This window comes from Pongo pygmaeus, chromosome X (genome assembly GCF_028885625.2).
Source record: "Pongo pygmaeus isolate AG05252 chromosome X, NHGRI_mPonPyg2-v2.0_pri, whole genome shotgun sequence".
Classification (NCBI taxonomy): domain Eukaryota; kingdom Metazoa; phylum Chordata; class Mammalia; order Primates; family Hominidae; genus Pongo; species Pongo pygmaeus.
Window position 1 is genome coordinate 123680197 of NC_072396.2, and position 27313 is coordinate 123707509.

General features: G+C 44.0%; 1 protein-coding gene across 2 annotated transcripts; it reads right to left on the reverse strand.

The window, feature by feature from the left end:
* Nucleotides 1–341: 341 nt before the first annotated feature.
* Nucleotides 342–26924, reverse strand: STEEP1 (STING1 ER exit protein 1). Of its 2 annotated transcripts, none has more exons than XM_054473253.2 (7): nt 26745–26924; nt 21763–21880; nt 6892–6933; nt 5771–5909; nt 3944–4033; nt 2785–2877; nt 342–1246 (listed from the first exon to the last, which is right to left on the reverse strand). In XM_054473253.2, the coding sequence occupies exons 1-7, from the start codon at nt 26866–26868 to the stop codon at nt 1184–1186; spliced, it is 669 nt and encodes a 222-aa protein (XP_054329228.1). In that variant the 5' UTR covers nt 26869–26924; the 3' UTR covers nt 342–1183. The 2 variants fall into 2 exon arrangements, with proteins under 2 accessions (XP_054329228.1, XP_063516938.1); XM_063660868.1 differs by lacking the exon at nt 26745–26924 and adding an exon at nt 26638–26730.
* Between the last annotated feature and the right edge of the window lie 389 nt (nt 26925–27313).

A 27313-nucleotide genomic window follows, 5' to 3' on the forward strand; every position in this document is an offset into this window, starting at 1 on the left:
AATTCTCCTGCCTCAGCCTCCCAAGTAGCCGCGACTACAGGGGTATGCCACCACACCTGGCTAATTTCTTTTGTATTTTAGTAGAGACAGGGTTTCACCATGTTGCCCAGGCTGGTCTCGAACTCCTGAGCTCAAGCAATCTGCCCACCTCTGCCTCCCAAAGTGCTAGGATTACAGGTGTGAGCCACCGCACCCGGCTACCCTTGGGTTACTTGAGACCCTACTTTCATTCGGATCTGAGCTGTCCTACCCGCTCACTGCAATCTGGCTTTTCCTTCTTTGAGTATAAAGTCGATACGGGATGGCTCGCCTACAGCTTCAGTGTTTGAAGTAAAGAAAGCTTTATGCAGATTCTGGCTTTTAATGGGTCTCCTCTGACAGTAGAAAGATTCAAACCACAGCCAATTCCAAGAACCCTTCTAAGAACAGAGACAGAGTCACTTCAAAGGATCTGACTTGCTATACCTAAATATAATTCATGGTGCTTTTTCTATGACACGCCATAATATTTTGTCCAAAAATCTTGCAACATGTTATTAACTTTGAAGAAAGAATAAAAGCAGCCACTTTAGAGACTGGAGACACTCAAGCACTGATCTATTCATAAAGTTTCTACACAGCTGAAGAAGTTTGCATCAAGTGGACAAAAAATAGTACAGAAAACCTAAATACAGAAAACTACATCTCCTAGAAAGCAGGGCAAGGCTGGGCACGGTGGCTCACTCCTGTAATCCCAGCACTTTGGGAGGCCAAGGTGGGTGGATCATTTGAGGTCAGGAGTTCGAGACCAGCCTGGCCAACATGGTGAAACCCGTCTCTACTAAAAATACAAAAATTAGCCAGGCGTGGTGGCACACGCCTGTAATCCCAGCTACTCAGGAGGCTGAGGCAGGAGAACTGCTTGAACCCGGGAGGCGGAGGTTGCAGTGAGCCGAGATCGCGCCATTGCACTCCATCCTGGGCGAAAAGAGCAAGACTCTGTCTCAAAAAAAAAAAAAAAAAAAAAAGAAAGCAAGTTAAATGGGCTCAGTTAAAGACCTCACTGAATGTAGGAGAATCAATGGGAAACAACATAAAGCCTTCTGCTACGGCATAAATAGGAGTCCGTCTATGTAATCAAGAAATTACTTTGCTTCCTGATCTAAATGCTTGCCTCTAGTCTAGGGTTCAGAAAAAGGCCTGTTTATTTGAACTGGTTGTCAATCAAGGTCCCCTTCATTTTCGCTTTCTTGGCTTCCAATTCAGCCTAGAAAGAAAAAAAAAGCATATGTCTTGATACATGACACGAAATTATTTTCCTTCCTTATTCTAACCAACCCAAACACTCTCCCTTAATGTTCATTTAGTGTACAAACTAGAATCATGGTTCCCAAATCATTATATACCTCTAACATCTACTTTCCAACCTTTCTGATGTTATAGCACATACACAAAAAATGCTATTTGTAGGCAAAATGGGCAAAAAGACAAGGCTGTGGCCATAGGAAATCAGCGCAGGGATTCCAGCAGCCCCAGTGCCCCCCAGGGGCTGAGGGAACCAATACTGTGGCATACCAGTATGCTATTCTTGGCAGAACAGGAAGAACATCATTCTAGAACAGTGCTACTTAAAGTTATATGGTCTATGAACTATTTGTTATTGGTCCACACAAAATATGTACAAAAATGGATAGTAAGCATTTAGAAGCTTTTATAGCAATTTGACACAATAGTAATTTTTAAAATCTGATAAAAATTGAGACAATTCATTTTTATTGTATTTTATAAATTATAAATCTGTTCATGGAAATTTGAAAAAAGGAAAGCACTGGTCTTTCTGCCTTTGAAAGGTTGAGAAGCACTGTTCTAAACGACTATGGCAAGGTAAAGCAGCTCCCAGGACCCACCACTTCTGTCACCAAAAACTCACTACAGACACGAAGAGACTGGTATACCTTTGGATGAGACACCAACATAGTGATATCTGATTTTGATGAAATATTTTAAGTAATTGTCAAAAAAAAATATATAGGCACCATCATACACAGATCCATATGCTCTAAGATGAGCCCACGAATAGTGCAAAAAATCACCAGTGCTTTAAGAAGCAATGACCAGCCCCAGTCCTGGTACTACCAAGGTAGCCCTATCATGTGCCATTACATCCTGGGACAACATCCAGAAACCCTGACCTTTAACTCCTGACCTTGGACCACAAGAAGCAGATTAAAATATCATCCTGGCCTGGCGTGGTGGCTCACGCCTGAAATCCTAGCACTTTGGGAGCCCGAGGCGGGCGGATCACCTGAGGTCAGGAGTTCGAGACCAGCCTGGCCAACATGGCGAAACCCCATCTCTACTAAAAATACAAAAATTAGCCAGGCATGGTGGCACGTGCCTGTAGTCCCAGCTACTGGGGAGGCTGAGGCAGGAGAATCCCTTGAACCTGGGAGGCGGAGGTTGCAGCGAGCTGAGACCACGCCACAGCACTCCAACCTAGGCGACAAAGTGAGATTCCATCTCCAAAATAAATAAATAAATAAAATAAAAATAAAATACAGAAAATAAAATATCATCCTAGTTAGGGCTATAACAAGTATCATGATTTAAGGCCTAGATCCTGGGGTCACTACTACAGAGTAGGGTATACTGACAGTCATAGACCAGGGTTATAAAACTGGCAGCCAACTACTCTAAAAACGCCCAACGGATTTCCTAAAAGATTTCCCTGCCTGCTGAAAGGTCTTTCAGACCAAGACATCCAAATGACAGAGCCCCAGCACCTTGCTACCCCTTGCTACTCACCAGCTCTTGCAGTCGCCTCTTACTCATGCCTTTGCGCTCCAGCTGTTTTTCAATCACTTTGGCATTCTGTGCATATGAGTCAGCAACTTCCCTCTGAAGGAAAAAAGGAGCATCCTTAAACCGGAAGTCTCACCAAGGAATAACAACAAAGACGTTAAGTCATAATGTATATTACTCAAATCATGAAATCATGACTAAAATGGCAGGACTCTGTTCCTTTTCCATTCTCCATCTTTTCAGTAATCCAGGAGCATTTAGGGTATTTTGTTTGTTTGTTTGTTTTGAGACAGAGACTGACTCTGCTGCCCAGGCTGGAGTGCAGTAGCACAATCTTGGCTCACTGCAACCTCCACCTCCCGGGTTCAAGTGATTCTTCGGTAGCATTTACGTTTTAACCAAAACATTTGTAAAACAGCAGACGACATCTTGCCATCAATATCATTATACTGAAGAAACATAAAGGTAATTGCTACTACTACTGAGGACAGACTCACAAACCATGAGTTGGGCTGGAAGGAAACTGAAATCTTTCAGTCCAGTAGTTTCTCAAATTAAGAGAGATGAGGACTTTGCCCTCTAAGGCATCTCTAAAAATAGCATGGGGGAAAAAAATCACTGATCTCATCCAACTCCTTCGTTTTCATTTTACAGATGTCCCTGAGATTCAAGGAAACAGGAACTGGCTCACTGTCAGAGTTTCTTTTCTTTTCTTTTCTTTTTTTTTTTTTTTTTTTTTTTTTTGAGACAGAGACCCGCTCTGTCCCCAGGCTGGAGTGCAGTGGCGCAATCTCGGCTCACTGAAGCCTCCACCTCCCGGTTCAAGCGATTCTCATGCCTCAGCCTCCCGAGTAGCTGGGATTACAGGCGCGCACCAACACGCCCGGCTAATTTTTTCTATTTTTAGTAGAAACGGGGTTTTACCATGTTGGCCAGGCTGGTCTTGATCTCCTGACCTTATGATCTGCCCGTCTCGGCCTCCCAAACTGCTGGGATTACAGGCGTGAGCCACCACGCCCGGCCCATAGTTTCTTATCAGCAGAGCAGGGTTTAAAAGTGAAGTCTCTAATATTTCCACTACTCCAAGGCTCCCGCTCTAAAGTCCCCTTTCCTCGTACCCTTCTCCCCAAATTCCAGTTTCCTTAAGACCAGAGACACTTACAGCCTCAATCTCCTCTTCCTCTTCATCAATGGTAGACACAGTGACAGAACTGAACTTGCCCATGTCTTTGGTCCGTTTGGTCATCATCACCTGGAGTGGCAGGCAAGAAGAAGTCAGTCCGGTTCACCAAAACAGGATCCGTGAGCTGTGAGTGTGTGCGCACACGCCTGTGTGAGGGGCTGTGGGTATTGGGGGAAACACTACCTCTTCGGGACAGGATGACCTATTTAAAAGTGCCAATGTTTTTATTTACATATTTTTCTAACATTTGCCATCAAAGGCTCTTATTTTTTTTTTATTTACTTTATTTTTTTGAAATAGGGTCTCACTCTGTTGCCCAGGCTGGAATACAGTGGCACAATCATAGCTCACTGCAACCTCAAACTCCTGGGCTCTAGTGATCTTCCTGCCTCAACCTCCCACGTAGCTAGGATTACAGGCATATGCCACCACGCCTGGCTAATTTACATTTTTGTAGAGACTGGGTCTCGCAAAAAAAAAAAAAAAAAGGACGGAAGGTATAAAAAAGCATCCTTAACGCTTAATGTCTCAGGCTTGTATCCAACTCCTGGCCTCAGGCAATCCTCCTGCCTCGGCCTCCCAAAGTGCTAGGATTACAGGTGAGAGACAATATGCATGGTCCATCACGGGTTCTTAAAATTTATTTTTAATTACTTTTTTTTTTTTTGAGATGGAGTCTCACTCTTGTTGCCCAGCCTGAAGTGCAATGGTGCGATCTCGGCTCCGTAACCTCCGCCTCCTGGGTTCAAGTGATTCTCCTGCCTCAGCCTCCTGAGTAGCTGGGATTACAGGCATGCACCACCATGCCCAGCTAATTTTGTATTTTTAGTAGAGACGGGGTTTCTCCATGTTTGTCTCGAACTCCTGACCTCAGGTGATCCGCCCACCTCGGCCTCCCAAAGTGCTGGGATTACAGGAGTGAGCCACTGTACCCGGCCAATTAATTTTTTTTAAGAGACAGGGTCTTACTGTCACCCAGGCTGGAGTGCAGTGGCACAATCATAACTGACTGTAACCTCAAACTCCTGGGCTAAAGTGATCCTCCCGCCTCAGTCTCCTGAGTAGCTAGAACTATAGGTGAACACCATCACACCCAGCCAATTTACTTTTTTTTGTAGAGATAGGGTCTCGCCATGCTGCCCAGGCTGGTCTCAAACTCCTGGCCTCAAGTGATCCTCCCACTTCTGCCTCCCAAAGTGCTGGGATTACAGGCATGAGCCACCATGCCCAGCTTGGAATATATTTTTTAATTAGCCTAATTCATTGTTTTTAATTGGTCAAAAAAACCATTTGTAAAATAACACATGACATCTCTCCATAAAAAGAGGAAAATTTGAAGGAAATTAATGTGAGTAAAAACCATACAATTTCTAACCTTACTCATGAGGCAACTGTAGGAAAGAGAGAACACATAACAGGTGTTACAATTATGTAGCATCTGTTTATACACAAAAATGGCACCCGATTAATAAAGAACGCATCCATATACATGCTCGAGGGGATGAATACCCCATTTTCCATGATGTGATTACACACTGCATACCTGTATCAAAATATCTCACGTATCCCATAAATACGTGCATCTATATACCCCCAAATTGTTTTTAACTTTTAAAAAATAAAAATAAAGTATAAGAATATATCCATAAAGAAAAAAGAAAAATAAAAATAAGAAAAAGACAAAAAAGAAAAAGAAATAAAAAGAATACATCCATAAACAGCAGTTTCTCATCACTATAATCTTATTTCAAAACATGAGCTAAATCTAGAGCTATATTAAGCAGTCTCTCCTTCAATGGTAATTACCTTCTTAGGAGGCTCTTGTTTCTGAGTATATATGTTCGTTTTCCCAAAGCCCTGGCCAAACTTGACTACTGCTCCATCCACAATGAAGGTAACAGGAGCATTCTTTGGCTGGGATTGGTAGAAGAGCGGCAGTCCACACCTGCAATGACACAGTGAATTTCTGCGAGGTCTCATAATCCAAATTCCCAAAACAGCAATTTGCAAAGTGTGCTTAGACTCTGGGACTATTTCTGTTTGTGGCATAAACTAATGACTGGCTCTTCTCAGTGTTTCCCAAAACTACCTCTACCTGATAAGAATCACTTAGGCCGGGCGTGGTGGCTCACGCCTGTCATCTCAGCACTTTGGGAGGCCAAGGCGGGTGGATCACCTGAGATCAGGAGTTCGAGACCAGCCTGGCCAACATGGCAAGACCCCATCTCTACTCAAAATACAAAAATTAGCCAGGCATGGTGGCAGGTGCCTGTAATCCCAGCTACTCGGGAGGTTGACACAGGAGAATTGCTTGAAGCCGGGAGGTGGAGTTTGCAGTGAGTGGAGATCACGCCACTGCACTCTAGCCTGGGCAACAAGAGCAAGACTCTGTCTCAAAAAAAAAATTCATTTTTCTGGCCAGCTGGTCAAAGATACAACTTTGACTAGCCTCTATGGGGAACATATTGGTATTTGTGCATAGTTGAAGTCTGAAGGCAGTTGAGATTACAAGGATAAAGACATAATGGGGGTCGGGCGAGGTGGCTCAGGCCTGTAATCCCAGCAGTTTTGGAGGCTGAGGTGGGCGGATGAACTCAGGTCAGGAGTTCGAGACCAGCCTAACCAACAAGTCGAAACCCTGTCTCTACTAAAAATACAAAAATTAGCCAGGCATGGTGGCATGTGCCTGTAATCCCAGCTACTAGAGAGACTGAGGCAGGAGAATCGCTTAAACCCAGGAGGCAGAGGTTGCGGTGACCTGAGATTGCACCACTGCACTCCAGCCTGGGCGACAGAGCAAGACTGTCTCAAAAAAAAAAAAAAAAAAAAAAAGACATAATGGAGAGTTGTATCCAAATAATTATTTTCCTAACACATTATGCCTCTACTTGCCTATGCTTGGAGAAACCCACATTGTTAATACTTACTTTGCACATTTCTTCCTGTACTGTCGTTCAATGCCTTCAGGTCTGCACAGAAAATGGAAGTTAAAAAATAAAAAGATATGAACAAATCTCATTATGTATCAACCTTTCTATCCCATTTCTTCAAACGCTAAGAGGCCCTTTCAAAAGTTTTCATTTGGGGGCCGGGTGCGGTGGCTCACGCCTGTAATCCCAGCACTTTGGGAGGCTGAGGCAGGCGGATCACCTGAGGTCAGGATTTCGAGACCAGCCTCAACATGGGAAAACCCCGTCTCTACTAAAAATACAAAATTAGCCGGGCGCAGTGGTGCATGCCTATAATCTCAGCTACTCAGGAGGCTGAGGCAGGAAAATTGCTTGAACCTGGGAGGCGGAGGTTGCGGTGAGCCGAGATCGAGCCACTGCACTCCAACCTGGGCAACAAGAGCGAAACTCCATCTCAAAAAAAAAAAAAAAAAAAAAAAGTTTTCATTTCATAGGTCAACTCATTGGTTCAACATTCCTCCCTTCCTGCAACAAACATTTATGGAGCCCCTGATACAGGTCAGGTATCTCCCTGACAAAGGAAGAGGAAGAGGAGGAGCAGTGTAGTCATAATCATAGGTAGCAATAGTAGTTGTAGTAATAACAACAATAAACAATAATAGCGGCAACCACTTATAAACCCTTTACTATGTGCCAAGAGCTATTCTAAAGTATACATGTATTAACTTGGCTGGGCACGGTGGCTCACGCCTGCAATCCTAGCACTTTGGGAGGCCCAGGTGGGTGGATCATTTGAGGTAAGGAGTTCAAGACTATCCTGGCCAACATGGGGAAACCCCATCTCTACTAAAAATATAAAAATTAGCCGGGCGTGGTGGCGGATGCCTGTAATCCCAGCTACTCAGGAGGCTGAGGCAGGAGAATCACCTGAACCTGGAAGGCAGAGGCTCCAGTGAGCCGAGTTCACACCACTGCACTCCAGCCTGGGTGACGGAATGAGACTCCATCTCAAAAAAAAAAAAAAAAAAAAAAAAAAAAGTATACATGTATTAACTCATTTAATCCTTACAACAACTCTGTGAGGTATGTCATATTATTATTCCCACTTTACAAATGAGGAACCTAGGCCCACAGAGTATTACATGGCTTTGCCCAAAGTCGTGGAGCTACGAAGCAGAGGTTGAATTTAAGCCCAGGCAGTCAAGCTCAAGAGCCCACACAATACCATCTTAGACACCAAATCATATACACAAGGACTCAATTCCACCCACATGGCTGTTTAACAGAAACCTGGGACTCATCCTTGATTCTTCTCTTCCCCTCATCTCCCACACCTACTTCATCAGCAAATTCTATGGATTTTATCTCCAAGAAAAGACCTTGAATCTGTCTGCTTGTCTCCACGTTCCTGCCACTATCTTAGGCTACACCACCATCATCAACTCCCTGGACGACTGTAACAGCTGGTCCTGATTGGTCTCCTCACTTCCCCTCCCCTTGTTTCAACTTTGTAATAGGCAATATATGCATATGGTATACATAACAGTATAAAACAAAAAATATCTTCCCTACTCATCCTCCACCCACCTAGTTCCCTTCCCCAGAGGCAAATACTGTTTCTGGTTTCTTCTGTTCATCCTAGAGATAGCTGATGCATATATAAGCAAAGAACTCTGACTGGTACATAAAGAAAATATTTTTTTTCCTTTTTTAGACAAATGTACGCTGTTCTCTACTTTTGTTCACTTAAAAATATAACTTGGTTAAATATATATATATATATATATATTCCATATCAATAGATAAAGAGTTACTTCGTTCTTTACAAGGACCGCATTGTATTCCTTTGTATAGATGAACCAAAATGTCTTTTACGTGCTGGACAAATTCCTAGAAATGTGTACATTTTAAATTCTGGTAGATGCTGCCAAATTTCTCTCTATAGAAGTTGAACTAATTTAGACTCACACTACCAATATACTGAGAGTTCCTGTTTCCCTACAGTCTCACCAACACTGGATGCCGTTAAATTGCATCACTGCCATTCTCACATGTGAAAAATGGAATCTTTTAATTTGTATTTCTTTTTTTTAGGAGTAAAGTTACACATCTTTTCATATATTTAATAGTCATTTGCATTTTCTGTGTTTTGAACTGTTAGTTCATGTCCTTTGTTTATTCAGTTACCTTTTAATTTTATATTAAGGAAACTTGCAATAATTAAGGGGCCTTGTTTATTCTCCAGTTTGTCATTTGTCTTTGACTTTTTCCACCATGTGGAAATTTTAGGTTTTTCTGTGGTCAAACCAATCTTCTTTTCTCACATAATAATTCATACAATTCAATAGCAAATAAATAAATAACCTGATTTTTTAAATGTGCAATGGACCTGAACAGACATTTCTCCAAGACATACAAATGGCCAACAGGTATATGAAAAGACTAATCATCAGGGAAATGCAAATCAATACCATAATGAGGGCCGGACGTGGTAGCTCACACCTGTAATGCCAGCACTTTGGGAGGCCGAGGCGGGCAGATCACTTGAGGCCAGGAGTTCAAGACCAGCCTGGCCAACATGGTAAAACCCCGTCTCTACTAAAAATACAAAAATTAGCTGGGTGTTGTGGCACACGCCTGTAATCCCAGCTACTTGGGAGGCTGACGCAGGAGAATCACTTGAACCTGGGAGGCAGAGGTTGCAGTGAGCCAAGATTGCGTCACTGCACTCCAGCCTGGGCAACATAGCAAGACCCTGTCTCAAACAAACAAACAAACAAAAAAACCATAATGAGATATCCTCTCATTCCAGTTAGAATGGCTATTATCAAAAAGACAAAGCTGGGTGCAGTGGCTCACGCCTGTAATCCCAGCACTGTAGGAGGCCGAGGCAGGCAGATCACAAGGTTAGGAGATCGAGACCATCCTGGCCAACATGGTGAAACCCCATCTCTACTAAGATACAAAAAATTAGCCAGGCATGGTGGCATGCGCCTGTAGTCCCAGCTACTAGGGAGGACGAGGCAGGGGAATCACTTGAACCTGGGAGGTGGAGGTTGCAGTGAGCTGAGATTGCACCACTGCACTCCAGCCTGGTGACAGAGTAAGACTCTGTCTCAAAAAAAAAAAAAAAAAAAAAGACAAAAATTAAGTGTTAGGGAGGATGTGGAGAAAAGGGAATCCTTATACACTGCTAGTGAAAATGTAAATTAGTACAGCCATTATGGAAAACAGTATGGGAGATTCCTCAGAAAATTATAGAACTACCCTATGATCCAGCAATCCCACTTCTTGGTATATATCCAAAGGAAATGAGTTCAGTATCTCAAAGAGACATGTGCACTCTCATGCTCATTGCAGCATTATTCACAACAGCCAAGATACGGAAGCAACCTAAATGTTTATCAATGGCGAAATGGATAAAGAAAAGGTGGCACACACGCACACATGCACACACAACAGAACATTATTCAGCCTTATGAAATGAAGGAAATCCTGCCATTTGTGATAATATGGATGGACTTGGAGGACATTATGCTAAGTGAAATAAGCCAAACACAGAAAGACAAATACTACATGATCTCACTTGTTTGTGGAATCCAAAATAGTCAAACTCATAGAAGCAGAGAGTAGAATGGTGATTGCCAGGGGCTGAAGGTGGAGGAAATGGGAGGTTGTTGTCCAATGGATATAAAGTTTCTGTTACACAAGATGAGTAAGTTTTGGAGATCTAATGTACAGCATCATAACTATAGTTAACAATACTGTATTGTACATTCTAAATTTCTTAAGTATCCTCACTACCTACACACACAAAGAAAATGGTAACTGTGAGGTGATAGATACATTAATGAGCTTAATTGTGGTGATCATTTCACAGTGTATATGTATATCAAAATATCAAGCTGTATCCCTTAAACATATACAATTTTTGTCAATTATACCTCAATAAAGCTAAAAAAATTAACACATCATATTGATACAATAAAAGAGAAAAACATAATCATTTCAATAGACACATAGAAAAAGCACTTGACAAAATTCAAAACCCCTTCAATATACTAAGAATAGAAGGGAACTTCCTCTACCTAATAAAGGGCAACTCTGAAAAACCCCCATCTGTTTACCCACGTCTTAGTGCATTTTCTGTTACTGTAACACAATACCACAGACTGGATAATTTATAAATAAAAGAGATTGATTTCTCACAGTTCTGAAAGCTGGGAAGCATAAGAGCATGGCTCCGGCATTGGGCAAGGGCCTTCGTGATGCATTATAACATGGCAGAAGGGCAAGTAAGTATGAGAAAGCTCAGTTTTAAAACAAAGCCACTCCTGCAATAACAGACCTACTCACATGACAGCAACGTTAATCCATGCATAAGAGCAGAGCCTCATTAATCCATTCATAGGGCAGACAGATTGTTTCCAACACATGAACTTTTGGGGAACACATTCAAATCACAGCACCACATAAACTAACATCATACTTAATGGTGAAAGACTGAAAGCTTTCCCCCTAAAATCAGGAACAAGATAAAGATGCCACTCTCACTACTTCTATTCAACACCTAGAATAAATTTAACAAAAGAAGTGCAAGCAATGTACACTGAAAACTAAAAAGTATTACCAAAAGAAATTAAAGAAGACCTAAATAAATGTAAACACATTTTGATGTTCATGGATTGGAAGAGTTAATATTGTTAAGGTGGCAATATTCCTCGAATGAATTTCCAGATTCAACACAATCTCTTTCAAAATCCCAGCTGGCTTTTTCACAGAAATTTAAGCTGATCCTAAAATTAATATGCAATTGGAAGAAATCCAGTACAGCCAAAGCAATCTTGAAAAAACAAGAACAAAGTTGGAGAACTCACACTTCCCAATGTCAAAATTGACTAAAAAGCTACAGTAATAAAGACAGGGTGGTACTGGCATAAGGACAGACATACAAGTCAATAGAATAGAACTGAGAGTCTAAAATAAATCCATACATATATGGTTAACTGATTTTCAACAAGGGTGCCAAGACCATTAAGGGGGAAAAACCCAGTCTTTTTAACAAAAGGTCCTGGGAAAACTAGATAGCCACATGCAAAAGGATGAATTTAGCCCCCTACTTCATGCTATATAAAAAAATTAACTCAAAATGAATGAAAGACCTAAATGTAAGAAGTAAAATTATAAAACTCTCGGAACAAAACATAGCTGCAAATCTTCATATGCTTGGATTAGGCAAACATTTCTTCTTTTATTTTTGAAACAGATTCGGGCTGTGTCACCCAGTCTGGAGTACAGTGGCACGATCTTGGCTGGCTCACTACAACCTCCACCTACCAGGTTCAAGCGATTCTCTCCCACCTCAGCCCCGAGCAGCTGAGACTACAGGTGTGCACCACCACATATGGTTAATTTTTGTGTTTTTAGTAGACATGGGGTTTCGCCATGTTGGCCAGGCTAGTTTCAAACTCCTGGCCTCAAATGATTCACCCACCTCAGCCTCCCAAAGTGCTAGGATTACAAGCATGAGCCACCACGCCTGGCCATTTCTTAGATATGATGCCTAAAGCACAAGCAATGGAAGAAAAAAATCAGATATATGGGATGATAAAAATTTAAAACTTGTGTGCTTCAAAGAATATCATCAAAAAAGTGAGAAAACAATTCACAGGATGAAAGAAAATATTTGCAAATCATATATATGCTAAGGGACTAGAATACATAATATAGAATTCTTACAACTCAACAACAGAAAGACAAATACACCAATTTAAAAATGGGGGCCAGGCACGGCGGCTCACACCTGTAATCCCAGCACTTTGGGAGGCCAAGGCGGGTGGATCACCTGAGGTCAGGAGCTCAACACCAGCTTGACCAACATGGTGAAACCCCATCTCTACTAAATACAAAAAATTAGCCGGGCATGGTGGTACGTGCCTGTAATCCCAGCTACTTGGGAGGCTGGAGGCAGGAGAATCGCTTGAACCCAGGAGGTGGAGATTGTAGTGAACTGAGATTGCAACACTGCATTCCAGCCTGGGCAACAAGAGCAAAACTCCGTCTCAAAAAAAAAAAAAAAAAAGAATTTCTACTTCCTCTGTTTCCCCTGTCCTTCCTAAGGTTCCCCTCCAACTTGACTGGCCAGGGCAGAGATGAGGGAGGAACGGGGAAGCAGGCAGGCAGGCAGTACAACTGAGGCAGATGGTCTACTGGTGAATGCCAGCTGTTTGGGAAAAACTCTGTCAACCTGGGTTTTTCCTCTGATCTCACACCACAACAACAACCCTCAACACTGAAGAAGACTTCTGTGGCCAAATGTTTGTGGGGTTTTCCCCACACTCCAATAAATGGATGCCAGCTAGGTGTCCTCCAATTCAGTTCTGACACTGTCTACTCGGACACAGCGTCAGATACCACAGGTTGAGGGCTTGGTCCCCAAGACCGGCCGCCAACGAGATACCAGTCGCAAGTCCAGGCTTCCAAAACTTTTTTTTTTTTTTTTTTTTTTTTAAGACTGAGTCTCACTCTGTGACCCAGGTTGGAGTGCAGTGGCACATCTCAGCTCATTGCAACCCCCGCCTCCCAGGTTCAAGCGATTTTCCTGCCTCAGCCTCCTGAGGACTACAGGTGTGCACCACCACGCCCAGCTAATTTTTTGTATTTTTAGTAGAGATGGGGTTTCACTGTGTTAGTCAGGATGGTCTCGATCTCCAGACCTCATGATCCACCTGCCTCAGGCTCCCAAAGTGCTGGGATTACAGGCATAAGCCACCGCACCCGGCCACCTTGCTAATTTTTGTAACTTTTTTGTAGAGACAGGGTTTCGCCATGTTGGTCAGGCTGGTCTCGAACCCCTAACCTCAAGTGATTTGCCCGCTTCGGCCTCCCAAAGTGCTAGGATTACAGGCGTGAGCCGCCATGCCTAGCCAGGCCTCCAGAACTTCTGACCAACTAGCTTCAAGTTGGGGTTCCCACGACCCCCTCTTTGGGTTCGATTAATTTGCTAGTGCGGCTCACAGAACTCAGGGAAATAGTTAATGTTTACCAGTTAACTACAGAGGATATCACAAAGGATACAGAGAACAAATGCGCAGGGTGAGGTAAGGGGCAAGGGGCATGGAGCTTCCATGCCCTCCCTGGGCACGCCACCCTTCAGGAACCTCCACATATTCAGCCATCCAGAAGCTTCCCAAACCCTGTCCTACTGGGTTTTTATGGAAGCTTTGTTACAGAGGCATGATTGACAATCATGTAGAAATCTGATTGGACAAAAAGCACATGATCTAAACCCAGCAAGGCCTGTCTGTTCAGACTTTTCTTGGCCTCTGTGCAGCATTCCTTTCTCTAGGGCAGAGGTATCCAATCTTTTGCACAATCTTGCAAACATACTAAAACCACTGAATCATACACTTTAAAATGGTGACTTTTATGGTATGTAGACTATAACTCAATTTAAAAGAAACTAAATCTCAGCTGGGTGTGGTGGCTCACGCCTGTAATCCCAGCACTTTGGGAGGCTGAGGTGGGCAGATCACCTGAGGTCAGGAGTTCAAGACCAGCCTGGCCAACATGGTGAAACCCTGTCTCTACAAAAATTACCCAGGTATGATGGCGGGTGCCTGTAATCCCAGCTACTCAGGAGGCTGAGGTGGAAGAATTGCTTGGACCTGGGAGGCGGAGGTTGCAGTGAACGGAGATCGCGCCATTGCACTCCAGCCTATGTAACAGAGTGAGACTCTGTCTCAAAAAAAAAAAAAAAAAAATGGAAAACAGAAACGAAATCTCTGAGGGTAAAGCTGAGGCATTCAAATTAAAACAAAACAAAACAAAAAAAACTCCTCCAGATGATTCCGGCACACAGCAAAGGTTGAGAATCACTTTACTAAGGTGTACATGAAAAGTAGAATTTCCAAGGCATACATTATATGCATCTTTAGCTATACTGGATGTTGCCAAAGTGCTTTCCAAAGTCATTATAACTATTTATGGTCTTTCTGGTACTGTAGGAGATTTCCAGTTGCTCTTTGACAACACATGGGCATTATTTTCCCAACTGAAGGATAAGGAAATTGGGGGCCTAAAAGATTACTTGCCCAAAGTCACAAAGTGGTACTGCTTGGGATATAACTATACAGACTGTGCTGACCATCATCTTTAATGTTCTGCCTCTCCATTTACAAGTATTACTTATGTCAAAGGTGCTCCAATTCATTGACATCACTGGACCAGGGCACTAATAATATTTTTGGTTCTATATACCCTCTTTGGTCTCACTGGGACTAAATTCAACCCCATACTGAAGGGAGAGATTCACCATACAGAGAATGAACTTCCCCTAGAATCCTGAAGTCGGCCAATCCCGTAAGTTCAAGCTTTCAAAACACATAGAAATATCAAATAAATGGCGCTGCATATTTCTCAATGAGTTAATCTTCAAGTACCAATGACAAACTGGATTTTGTCAAGTTTATAAAAATGTATCTATTTCTAACTATGTGCCAAGAAGCAGGCAAGATGTCTGTCCTAAGGGTTTCAGAAAAATAAGGCAGGGTTCCTGCTCTCAAAAAGTTCATCTTATTGAAATAGTGAGACTTTAATGTAAATGAGGTAAGAATTTCAAGTGGTATGACTATAAAGAAGTGATTAATATGAGCTAGATGTTTGGGATAATTGACCTTGATTTTCTTTCCTATCCTGAATCTCAAGGAATATATGAGATAGGGAAGACTCTGTGACCAAAAACAAAACAAAACATTCTCGGCCGGGCACGGTGGCTCACGCCTGTAATCCCAGCACTTTGGGAGGCCAAGGCGGGTGGATAATTTGAGATCAGGAGTTCGAGACCAGCCTGGCCAATACGGTGAAACCTGTCTCTACTAAAAATACAAAAATTAGCCAGGCATGGTGGTGCATGCCTGTAATCCCAGCTACTTGGGAAGCTGAGGCAGGAGAATCACTTGAGCCCAGGAGGTGGAGGTTGCAGTGAGCCGAGATTGCGCCACTGCACTCCAGCCTGGGCAACAGAGTGAGACTTCATCTCAAGAAAAAAAAAAATTCTCCATTCTGGCTGTGGTAGCTAGCCTCTAAGGTGCCCCCCAATGATCCTTGTCCCTGGTACTAACACCCTTGTATAGTCACATCCCACAATGAACAGCGCTGACTTGTGACACCAAAAGGACATCACGGAAACAACTGTGTGTGCCTTCTGAGTCATAGCCATAAAACACATTGCGGCTTTTGCCTTGCTCTCCTGAATTACTTACATTGTGGGAAGCCAGCTGCCATGTCATGAGGATACTCAAGCAGCCTTATGGAAAGATCCCTGTGTTGAGAAACTGAGGCTTCTTGCCAACAGTTAGCACTCAACTGCCTACCATATGAGACACCTTGAAAGATGACTCTCCAGTCCTAATCAAGATTTCAGGCCAGGCATGGTGGCTCACACCTGTAATCCCAGATTTTGGGAGGACTAGGCAGGGGGATTGCTTGAGCCTAGGAGTTCAAGAACAGCCTGGGCAACATAGGAAGACCCTGTCTTTACAAAAAAAAAATTAAAAATTAGCCAGGCATAGTGGCACATGCCTATGGTCCCAGCTACTCAGGAGGCTGAGGTGGGAGGATCACTTGAGCCCAGGAGATCGAGACTGCAGTGAGCTGTGATTGTGCCACTGCACTCTAGCCTGGGTGACAGAGTGAGACCCTGCCTCAAAAAAAAAAAAGACTTCAGATGACTGTTTACATAGTCATCTTCTTAATCGCAGCTTCATGAGAGACCAGAATCACCTAGCTAAGCTTGCTCTTGAATTCCTGACTCACAGAAAATACATAAAATGATAAATGTTTGTTCTTTAAAAAAAAAAAAAAAAAAAAAACAAGAGAGTACCAGAAGATGAAGATGGACAGATCATAGAGCGCATTCAGGCTTATATTTTTATCCAGCCAACTAGGAGTGTTTTCCTTGTACTCCACAATGATCCCTAAATGAAATCAAATGGAGAGGAGGGAGGAGTCCTTAATGGATTGGGCTAGACTCCTCCCCACTCAGAGCAACTTTCTGTTTATCAGTCTTATTTATTTATACTTCTGGGTAAGAATTTAATTAAAGAAAGGATTTTTCATCTAAAAATGTTTGAAAGGCATTGCTATAAGTGATGAAGGGTCACTAACAGATTTGAAGCAGGTGACTGACATAATGTGTATTTCAGATAATTCAAGCAGTAGAGGATAGACTGGAGGACAGCAAAACTAGAGACCAAAAGACCAGGTAAGAGGCCATTTCAGTAGTCTAAGTAAGGCTTGAAGTCACCCATTCAGATTTTGGGTACTGAAATAACGGCAGTGCAGCAGGGCTGAACAGGAGGCGGCAGCCACAAAAGAGATTAGAAGGCAGAATTGACAGTACATGGTGAGTGACTAGATGTATGCAGGGGATGGTGGGATGGTGGGGACAGATGAGACAAAGAGAGACTGACTCCTAGATTTCTGGCTGGGGCCACTGCACGAATCCTGGTGTCATCATAGGAAGAAGGAAAAGAAGGACTAGCATTTGGCTAATAGTAATAGAGACCTGACTGCAATGGCTTCAACAAAAGAGCTTGTTCTCTCATGTAAAAGACATCAGGAGGAAGGCAGTTCTGAGCACTGGTTGAGACCCAAGGATAGCAGGGCAAAGGCTCTGCATTTCTTGTGGCCTCTCCTTCCCAGTTCCAGGCTGGCTGCTAGTGTTCCAATTATCATGTCCATTTCCCAAGAAGCAGGATGGAATAAGGATAAAGGGTAAAAAAGGCTTGAAGTCACCCATCAGCTGACATCTACTTCCATCTCTTCTGCTTGGCCAAAGCTAAGTCATATTCAGAATCTTAGTTGTTGGGGGGAAGGGGACTGGAATATGCACCCTAACTTGACAGACACTTGTGTATAGGAGGGTGTAGCAGAAGAGTGTCAGAGTACGCCTGTAATCCCAGCACTTTGGGAGGCCGAAGTGGGCGGATCATGAGGTCAGGAGATCAAGACCGTCCCGGCTAACACAGTGAAACCCCGTCTCTACTAAAAATACAAAAAATTAGCCAGGCGTGGTTGCAGGCACCTGTAGTACCAGCTAGTCGGGAGGCTGAGGCAGGAGAATGGCCTGAACCGGGGAGGCGGAGCTTGCAGTGAGCTGAGATTGCGCCACTACACTCCAGCCTGGGTGACAGAGCGAGACTCCGTCTCAAAAAAAAAAAAAAAAAAGAAGAGTGTCAGAGTGGTGCTGAGTGAATCAATCTGTGGTATTGTCCACAGTAGAGAAATGATGAGTTTGGCCTTCATCATGTTGGATCTGAAAAGTAGGACATCAGGTGAAGAGGTAGAGTAGGCAACTGGTTATACAGTTCTGGGACACAGGAAGGCGCAGTAGGCAGATTTAGATTTTATTATCAGCATAAAAGTCTAACTAATGCCATGTAAGGTGACAAGAATGCCCAAGGAAGGCATAAAGAGAGTGGGGACAAAAGCAAGGTCAGAACCGCGTGGAATACCAATACTTGAGGGGCAGGCAGAAGAAAAAGAATCCAAAGGATTGAGAAGACCAAAGAAGGAGAAGGAGGCTCACAAGAGCAGCTTCACGTGGTGAAACCCTGTGTCTACTAAAAATACAAAAATTACCCAGGCATAGTGGTGCACAACCATAATCCCAGCTACATGGGAGGCTGAGGCAGGAGGATCACTTGAACCCAGGAGGCACAGGTTGCAGTGAGCTGAGATCGCATCACTGCACTCCAGCTTGGGCGACAGAGCGACACTCTATCTCAAAAAAAAAAAAAAAAAAAAGAAAAGAAAAGAAAGAAAGAAAACATGTAGCTAGATGTCAGCCTATAGCTTTTTCTGGTTCAACACTAAAGTTTCATAAGGGCAGGATTCTTTGCTGTTTACTGGTTGTACTGGGTTAGATAGTGACCCTTAAAAATTCACATTCTGGCTGGGCACAGTGGCTCATGCCTGTGATCCCAGCACTTTGGGAGGCCGAAGTGGGAGGACCACTTGAGTCCAAGAGTTTGAGACCAGCCTGGCCAACATGGTGAAACCCCATCTCTACTAAAAACACAAAAACTAGCCAGGCATGGTAGCACACACCACCTCAAAAAAAAAAAAAAAAAAAGAAAGAAAGAAAAAAGAAAAAAAAAATCCACATCCATCCAGGAACCTCAGAATGTGACCTTATTTGGAAATAGTGATGTTGCAGACATAATTAGTTAAGTTAAAATGATGTCATACTGGAGGAGGATGGGCCCTTAATCCAATATGATTGGTGCCCTTATAAGAAAAGAACAGGCAAAGGGAGAATGCCATGTGATGATACAAGCACTGACTGGAGTGATGCATTTACAATACAAGCCAAGGAATGCCAAGGATTGCTGGTAAACGCCAAAAACCAGGAATGAGGCAAGGAAGGATTCTCCCCTATAATCTTGAGAGAGAGCATGGACTTACCAACACCTTGATTTCAGACTTCTAGCCTCCACAACTATTAAACAATTTCTATTGTTTTAGGCCACCCAGTTTGTAGTACTTTTTTTTTTTTTTTTTTTTTTTTGAGACAGAGTCTCACTCTGTCGCCCAGGCTGGAGTACAGTGGCACAATCTCAGCTCACTGCAACCTCTGCCTCCCCATACAAGCAATTCTCCTATCCCAGCCTCCCGAGTAGCTGGGATTACAGGCACACGCGCCACCATGCCCAACTAATTTTTGTATTTTTAGTAGAGATGGGGTTTCACTACGTTGGCCAGCCTGGTCTCAAACTCCTGGTCTCAAGTGATCCACCCACCTCAGCCTCTCAAAGTGTTGGGATTACAGACGTGAGCCACCACACCCAGACTGTAGTACTTTACTATGGCAGCTCTAGAAAACTAATACACTGGCGGCTGGGTGCGGTGGCTCACGCCTGTAATCCCAGCACTTTGGAAGGCCAAGGCAGGCGGACCACGAGGTCAGGAGATCGAGACCATCCTGGCTAACACGGTGAAACCCCGTCTCTACTAAAAATACAAAAAAAAATTAGCCAGGCATGGTGGCAGGCGCCTGTAGTCCCAGCTACTCAGGAGGCTGAGGCAGGAGAATTGCAGTGAGCCGAGATCGCGCCACTGTACTCCAGCCTGGGTGACACAGCGAGACTCCGTCTCCAAAAAAAAGAAAACTAATACACTGGTATATATTCCAGACTTCTAGGATAGTACCTGGAACATAGTAGGAGCTCGGTAAATGAAATATTTGTTGCATGAATGGATGGATTTTTTAATTCCCTAGGATTGACCTTTCCATGACTTCTAGCACCTGCTGCTGACCGTCCCCTAGCCACATCCCCACACACTTCTTGATACTCTCTCCTCTGTTTTCTGCATCACCAGGTTCTTATGGTTCTGTTCCAATTCTTTTGTCTGCCTTTTAAATATTCAGTCGTATCTGCTTGCTCCACACTCTGTAATTTTATCCCTTCCCAGGTTTCAATTTCCCATATATACCAAACTCCCAAATCTAAAACAGAGCTAACCACATCACACCCCTGCTTAAAAAACAGAGATAGGTCGGGCGCAGTGGCTCACCCCTCTAATCCCAGCACTTTGGGAGGCAGAGGCAGGTGGATCACCTGAGGCCAGAAGTTCGAGACCAGCCTGACCAACATAGTGAAACCCCATCTCTACTAAAAATACAAAAAATTAGCCAGACATGGTGGCAGGTGCCTGAAATCCCAGCTACTCAGGACGCTGAGGCAGGAGAATCAATTGAACCTGGGAGGCGGAGGTTGCAGTGAGCCAAGATCACACCATTGCACTCCAGCCTGGGCAACAAGAGCGAAACTCCGTCAAAAAAAAAACGGAGATGGCTCTTCATTGCCTACAGATTAAGGCCAAACTTGTCCACTTCAGCACTTTACTCTGTCCTCACCCTAGTATGCATGAACCCCCTCCTGTAAAGTAACCTGTGCTCCAGTCACAAACGACAATTCAGGTTTCTAAAGCATACCATGTTTGATGTTTTTAATGCTTCCATATTCCTTCCATCTGGAATGTTCTTCATTCCCTTCATCTACTTGGTGAAATCCTAGTTCAGGCTAAACACAAATGCCATCATCTTTTGAAGCCTTTCCTGGCCACTATTCAGGACAAATGACCCACTCCCACCTGTTTTTCTTTTCGTTCAGAAGACCAGTATTTTTTCCTATCACAATAGGAGTCATTCCCTCAAAGTCATGAGCTCTTTAATGGTAAAAATCATACCTTATTCATCTTCACAGATCCAGTACCTAGCTCAGTGCCTAGCACACGGTATGCTCCACAAGATTACAGGTTGAATGAACTCATTCAAACCTGTAAATTGTAAACAAACTACAGCTATCAAATGGCAATGGAGGGGCCAGGCACAGTGGCTTATGCCTGTAATCCCAGCACTTTGGGAGGCCAAGGAGGGAGGATCACTTGAGGCCAGGAGTTCAAGACCAGCCTGGCCAACATGGTGAAACCGTGTCTCTACTAAAAATACAAAAATTAGCTGGGCGCGGTGGCGCAGGCCTGTCATCCCAGCTACTGCGGAGGCTGAGGCAAGAGAGTTGCTTGAATCTGGGAGGTGGAGGTTGCGGTAAGCCGAGGTCACGCCACTGCACTCCAGCCTGAGCAACAGAGTGAGTGAGACTCCATCTCAATTAAAAAAAAAAAAGCAATGGAATCACATGTGAGCACCATTTCAACAAAGCACAATAAAGATATTACTACATTAACAGAAGTTAGAAAACCACCACAAATGTCAAAGTATTGGGACCAACTGACCTGTTCAACAATAGATGTGATATTTATATTATTTAGAAACAGACTCCAACACAACAGGGAAATGCTAAACAGGGAGCATCAACCTCTTACCTCCGCAGATACATAGTCTCCTCGTCTTCTGTGTTACAAAACTTATGGGCATGTTTGGCAGCATCAATCACACGGGACCGGTCCCGGGGCCTCATGGGCAATTTCTCTAACTGGCAGTCTGAAGGAATGGAGAGATTTGGTCACTAGAGTCATGGCAAAATATAGCAAATGAGTCACTGCAAAATATCCTGAGAAGTTTTGAGTGGGGTCCCTAGCACTAGAATTTTCTACTACAATTACTATGCTTATTGAAACCTATTATTGAATGTTCCAACTAAAAATGACTTGCTATCAGGAGACCTTGGTATTTGGTCCCAGCTCTCTTACTACCCTGGTGATCTTTGGCAAATCACTTCCTCCTTTGGAGACTTTTGCCTCATTTGAAAGATGAGTTAGATGATATTATCTCAAAAGTCCTTCCCAGTACTGCAATTCAGGTTTCTATAAGTATTTCTGTGATCATAGTACACTTGGTTTGTGTTATAATGTATTAGAATCAGGAGACACAATCAAGCATACTGAAATGCCTACAAGGAAGCACTGGGAAAAGTGGGTATGTGCTAAGAAAAGGAGAGAGGCTGGGCGTGGTGGCATGCACCTATAGTCCCAGCTACTCAGAAGAATGAGGCAGGGTGATTGCTTGAGACCAGGAGTGCAATGCTGTAGTGTTCCATGATTGTGCCTGTGAATAGCCACTGTACTCCTGCCTGGGCAACACAGCAAGACCCTGTCTCTGTTTTACAAAAAAAAAAAAAGAGGCCAGGCGAGGTGGCTCATGCCTGTAATCCCAGCACTTTGGGAGGCCAAGACGGGCAGATCACCTGAGGTCAGTAGTTCAAGACCAGCCTGGCCCAGCTACTTGGGAGGCTGAGGCGAGAGAATCGCTTGAACCCAGGAGGCGGAGGTTGCAGTGAGCCAATATTGCGCCATTGCACTCCAGCCTGGGCAACAGAGCGAGACTCCGCCAAAAAAAAAAAAAAGGAAGAGAGAAGGTGATTATATAGTATACAAATGATCCATCCTAGTTGGAGGAATTTTAATCTGAAAATAATGAAAACACAATAAACAAATTAGGTACAGTTGTAAAGCAGATTGAAAATTGATATAATGGGCCGGGTGCAGTGGCTCACGCTTGTAATCCAGCACTTTGGGAGGCTGAGGTGGCAGGTGGATCACCTGAGGTCAGAAGTTCAAGACCAGCCTGGCCAACATATAGTGAAACCGTCTCTACTAAAACATACAAAAATTAGCAGAGCGTGGTGGCACACACCTGTAGTCCCAGCTAGTTGGGAAGCTGAGGCAGGAGAATCGCTTGAACCCAGGAGGCAGAGGGTTGCAGTGAGCTGGGATCACACCACTGCACTCCTGCCTGAGCAACAGAGCAAAACTCCGTCTCTCAAAAGAAAAAAAAAGAAAAAAAAAGAAAATTTATATAATGCAAATTAAGTACCTAAAGGATCACAGATAAAGTCAAGTGGTCAGAGTAATTCAAGATGAATAGAGGAGGTGAAGAGAGGAGTTAGAGAACACTAGGCAGTTTACATGTCAGCTCATTTACTCTTCACAATGAATGGTTAGAGATTTGTTGTTCCTGTTTTAAAGATGAAGCAACTGAGGTTAAAAAGGGTAAGAGATATACCATGCATCTAATAAGAAGCAGAACAAGAATTCACACCCAACTCTAAGTGATTCAAAAGCACATGCTGTTTCCACCACACCTCCTTACCAAAAATTAATTTCTTCAATAAATACGTGAGGGCCCTCTAGGTAGCAGGCACTGTTCTAACACTGTGCTGAAGATTCAGCAAACAACAAAGCAGATAAAGTCTCCGCCCTGGCCGGGCACGGTGGCTCATGCCTGTAATCCCGGCACTTTGGGAAGCCAAGACAGGTGGATCACCTGAGGTCAGGAGTTCGAGACCAGCCTGGCCAACATGGTGAAACCCCGTCTCTACTGAAAATACAAAAATTAGCCAGGTGCGGTTGCTCACGTCTGTAATCCCAGCATTTTGGGAGGCCGAGGCTGGCAGATCACCTGAGGTCGGGAGTTCGAGACCAGCCTGACCAACATGGAGAAACCCTGTCTCCACTAAAAAAATACAAAATTAGCTGGGCATGGTGGTGCACGCCTGTAATCCCAGCTACTTGGGAGGCTGAGGCAGGAGAATCGCTTGAACCCGGGAGACGGAGGTTGCAGTGAGCCGAGATGGTGCCATTGCACTCCAGCCTGGGCAACAAGAGCGAAACTCCGTCTCAAGAAAAAAAAAAAAAAAAATCAGCCGGACATGGTGGCAGGCGTCTGTAATCCCAGCTACTCGGGAGGCTGACGCAGGAGAATCACTTGAACCTGGGAGGCAGAGGTTGCAGTGAGGTGAGATCGCACCATTGCACTCCAGCCTGGGCTACAAGAGCTAGACACTGTTTCAAAAAAAAAAAAAAGTCCCAGCCCTGATGAAGCTTACATTCTAGTGGAAGAGGCAACATATTTTAAAATAATTATAATATGATCTTGGGTAATGATAAGTGCTAAATATTAAGCAGGATAAGAGGACAAAGTGACAGGGATGCTGTTTTAGATAAGGTAATCAGGGAAGGGTTCTCTAAGGAAATGACATTTTAGCAGAGACCTGAATAAAGTAAGGAAGGACTGAGGGAAAAGTTTTTGGGGCAGAAGAAATACCAATTAAAAAGGCACTGGGGGGCAGGAACACTTTCGACATGATGGAGAAAAAGCAAAAAGGCCACTGCGGCTGAAGTGCAATGAGCAAGGGGAAGACTGTTAGGGGATGAAGCCTGAGAGGTAGCCACAGGCCTGATCAAGGGTCTTGGTATGGATGGACTTTGGTTTTATTCTCAGTGTTATATGAAACCATTGGTTTTGAACAGGACTCTGGCTACTATGTGGAAAAGAGTGGAAGCAACGAGGGCAAGAGACTATTGTGCCAATCCAGGTGAAAGATGGTAGTAGCTTGGACTACAGTGTTAGAAGTGGAGGTGGTAGGCCGGCCGCGGTGGCTCATGCCTGTAATCCCCGCACTTTGGGAGGCCTAGGTGGGTGGATCACTTGAGGTCAGGAGTTCAAGACCAGCCTGGCCAACATGGTGAAACCCTGCCTCTACTAAAAATACAAAATCAGCCGGGCGTGGTGGCACATGCCTGTAATCCCAGCTACTAGGGAGGCTGAGGCAGGAGAATCGCTTGAACCTGGGAGGCGGAAGTTGCAGTGAGCCGAGATTGCACCACTGCACTCCAGCCTGGGCAAGAAGAGCGAAACTCCATCTCAAAAAAAAAAAAAAAAAAAAAAAAAAAAAAAAAAAAACTAGCCGGGCCTGGTGGCGCACACTACTTGGGAGGCTGAGGCAGGAGAATCGCTTGAACCTGGGAGGTGGAGGTTGCAGTGAGCTGAGACCGCGCCGCAGCATTCCAGCCTGGGTGACAGAGTGAGACTCCCTCTGTCTCAAAAAGAAAAAGGAATGGAGGTGGTAAGCAGTCAGATCCTGCATACATTTTCACGAAAGCACCTGCAGGATTTCCTGATGGACTGGACAGATATAAGGTACGTGACAGAGAGAAGTCAAGACTGATTCCAGGTTTTGGTCTGAGATACTGGATGAATAGTTGTACTACTGACTGCAATAGGGATGACTATAAGAGGAGCAATTGGAGAGTGGGTGTAGAGGGTCACGAATTCAATTTTCAGCACGACATATTTGAGAGGCCCATTAGACATTCAAGTGGAGATGCTGAATAGGCAATTGGAGTCTCAGGAGAGGTGCAGGTTAAAGATGAACATCTGGGAGTTACCAGCATGTCAGTTGTATTTAAAGCTTGGGAATGAATGGGATCACCTAGGGGGTGGGTACAGAGTGAGACTAGGTGAGAGTACTGAGCTATAGGGCCTTGGAATGCCTAAAAGTCTGAGAGAGAAAAGGGAGCCAGACAAGAAGGGGAAAAATCTAAGGCTGGGCGCGGTGGCTCACGCCTGTAATCCCAGCACCTTGGGAGGCCAAGGCGGGTGGATCACGAGGTCACGAGTTCGAGACCAGCCTGGCCAACGTAGTGAAACCCCCGTCTCTACTAAAAACACAAAAATTAGCCGGGCGTGGTGGCGGGTGCCTGTAATCCCAGCTACTCGGGAGGCTGAGGCAGGAGAATCACTTGAATCCGGGAGGCAGAGCTTGCAGTGAGCCGAGATTGCACCATTGCACTCCAGCCTGGGCAGCAGAGTGAGACTCCATCTCAAAAAAAAAAAAGGGGGGGAAAATCTGAGGTAGGAGGAAAATCAGGTGAGTATGGAGTCTTGCAAGCAAATAAAAAACATGTTGCAAAAGGAATGAAATGATTACCTCTGTCAAATGCCACTGAGCGAAGAATTAAAATGAACATTGATAACTGACCACTAGAACTGTTAACATGGAGCCAAATACGGTTAAGATGATGAGGTGGGAAGGAAAGCCTACCTGCAGTGAGGTCAGGAGAGAATGAGAAGGCAGGATGCAGAGACAGCCAATATAGGCAACTCTTTCGAGAAGCTTTGCTATAAAAGAAGCAACGAAATGGGGTTATAGCTGGAGGGGAATACAGGATCAAGGGAGGGTTTTATTTTCGTTTGCTGTGAGGTAAGAGCAACTGCAGCATCTTGGTAACCAGCAGAAACGTTATAAAGCTTCTAGAGGCAGTAGTTTTTGAAGACAGTGGATTAAGAGGGAAATACAATATGTTTGTGTTTCTATTTTTGTTCTCCTGAAGGAGTTTAGTTTTGAGGAAGGTCTGGATACAGAGTCACAAGGCTAAACAAAAAGCAGGAAAAAAAAAAATGCCCTGGAGTGGGGCGGGGATGCGTAGGGAGGATTTAGCCGGAGAGAGAAAACCCACCAATCTTCGTTGAGAAGTGGCTCCCAGATCACAGCCAGAGGAAATTCGCCTTCAAGAACCCGAAGTCTGGCTCCTTGCAGACGCCCCCGCAGTCCCCGGCTACTCACCCAGCACTAGGACCATCTGGCCGCACAAACAGTAGTAAACATGGAGGGGCTTCTCGCCGTCGTCATATTCCTCCCGGTCCCGAGTGTCAGAGCAGACTACTGACCGAGACACTACTTTCGGCATGGTTCCCAAGAGCAACCTAAAAACTCTACGCCAAGAAGAGGGTCGCGCCGAAATGACGTCACGAGTGCGCCTTGCACCTTTTCCTTGTGGCTATGCTGGTCACGTGTTAGCAGAAGTCTTATAAACTTCCGGGCTGTCCTATCAGGCTAAGATGTAGGGGGGTGCGCCTGTAGACTCCCAGAACCTACTTTGTCTTGGCCAAGTTAGCTGGGACTCCTGTGATCTGGGAGTCACTTCTCAATGAAGATTGGTGGGCTTTCTCACAACACCCTTAATATTATATAAATTCTTTACATTTCTATAACGCATGCATTTATATGTATATATACACATATGTATATATAAGACCAGCTAAATAAAGGACTATGCATTATATAGTTTATATTATATATATATATATATGAGATACTGATTTGGGTGTGTTTCTAATATGATTTTGATTTTA

What these genes read in the sequence shown, in the direction of transcription:
- STEEP1 (XM_054473253.2), bottom strand. Translation starts at nt 26,868, where the DNA reads ATGCCGAAAGTAGTGTCTCGGTCAGTAGTCTGCTCTGACACTCGGGAC. An exon ending in AACAAGAGCCTCCTAAGAAG is followed by an intron (nt 4,034 to 5,770) that starts GTAATTACCATT and finishes CTGCCACTCCAG; the next exon opens with GTGATGATGACCAAACGGAC. An exon ending in AGAGGCGACTGCAAGAGCTG is followed by an intron (nt 1,247 to 2,784) that starts GTGAGTAGCAAG and finishes TTTTCTTTCTAG; the next exon opens with GCTGAATTGGAAGCCAAGAA.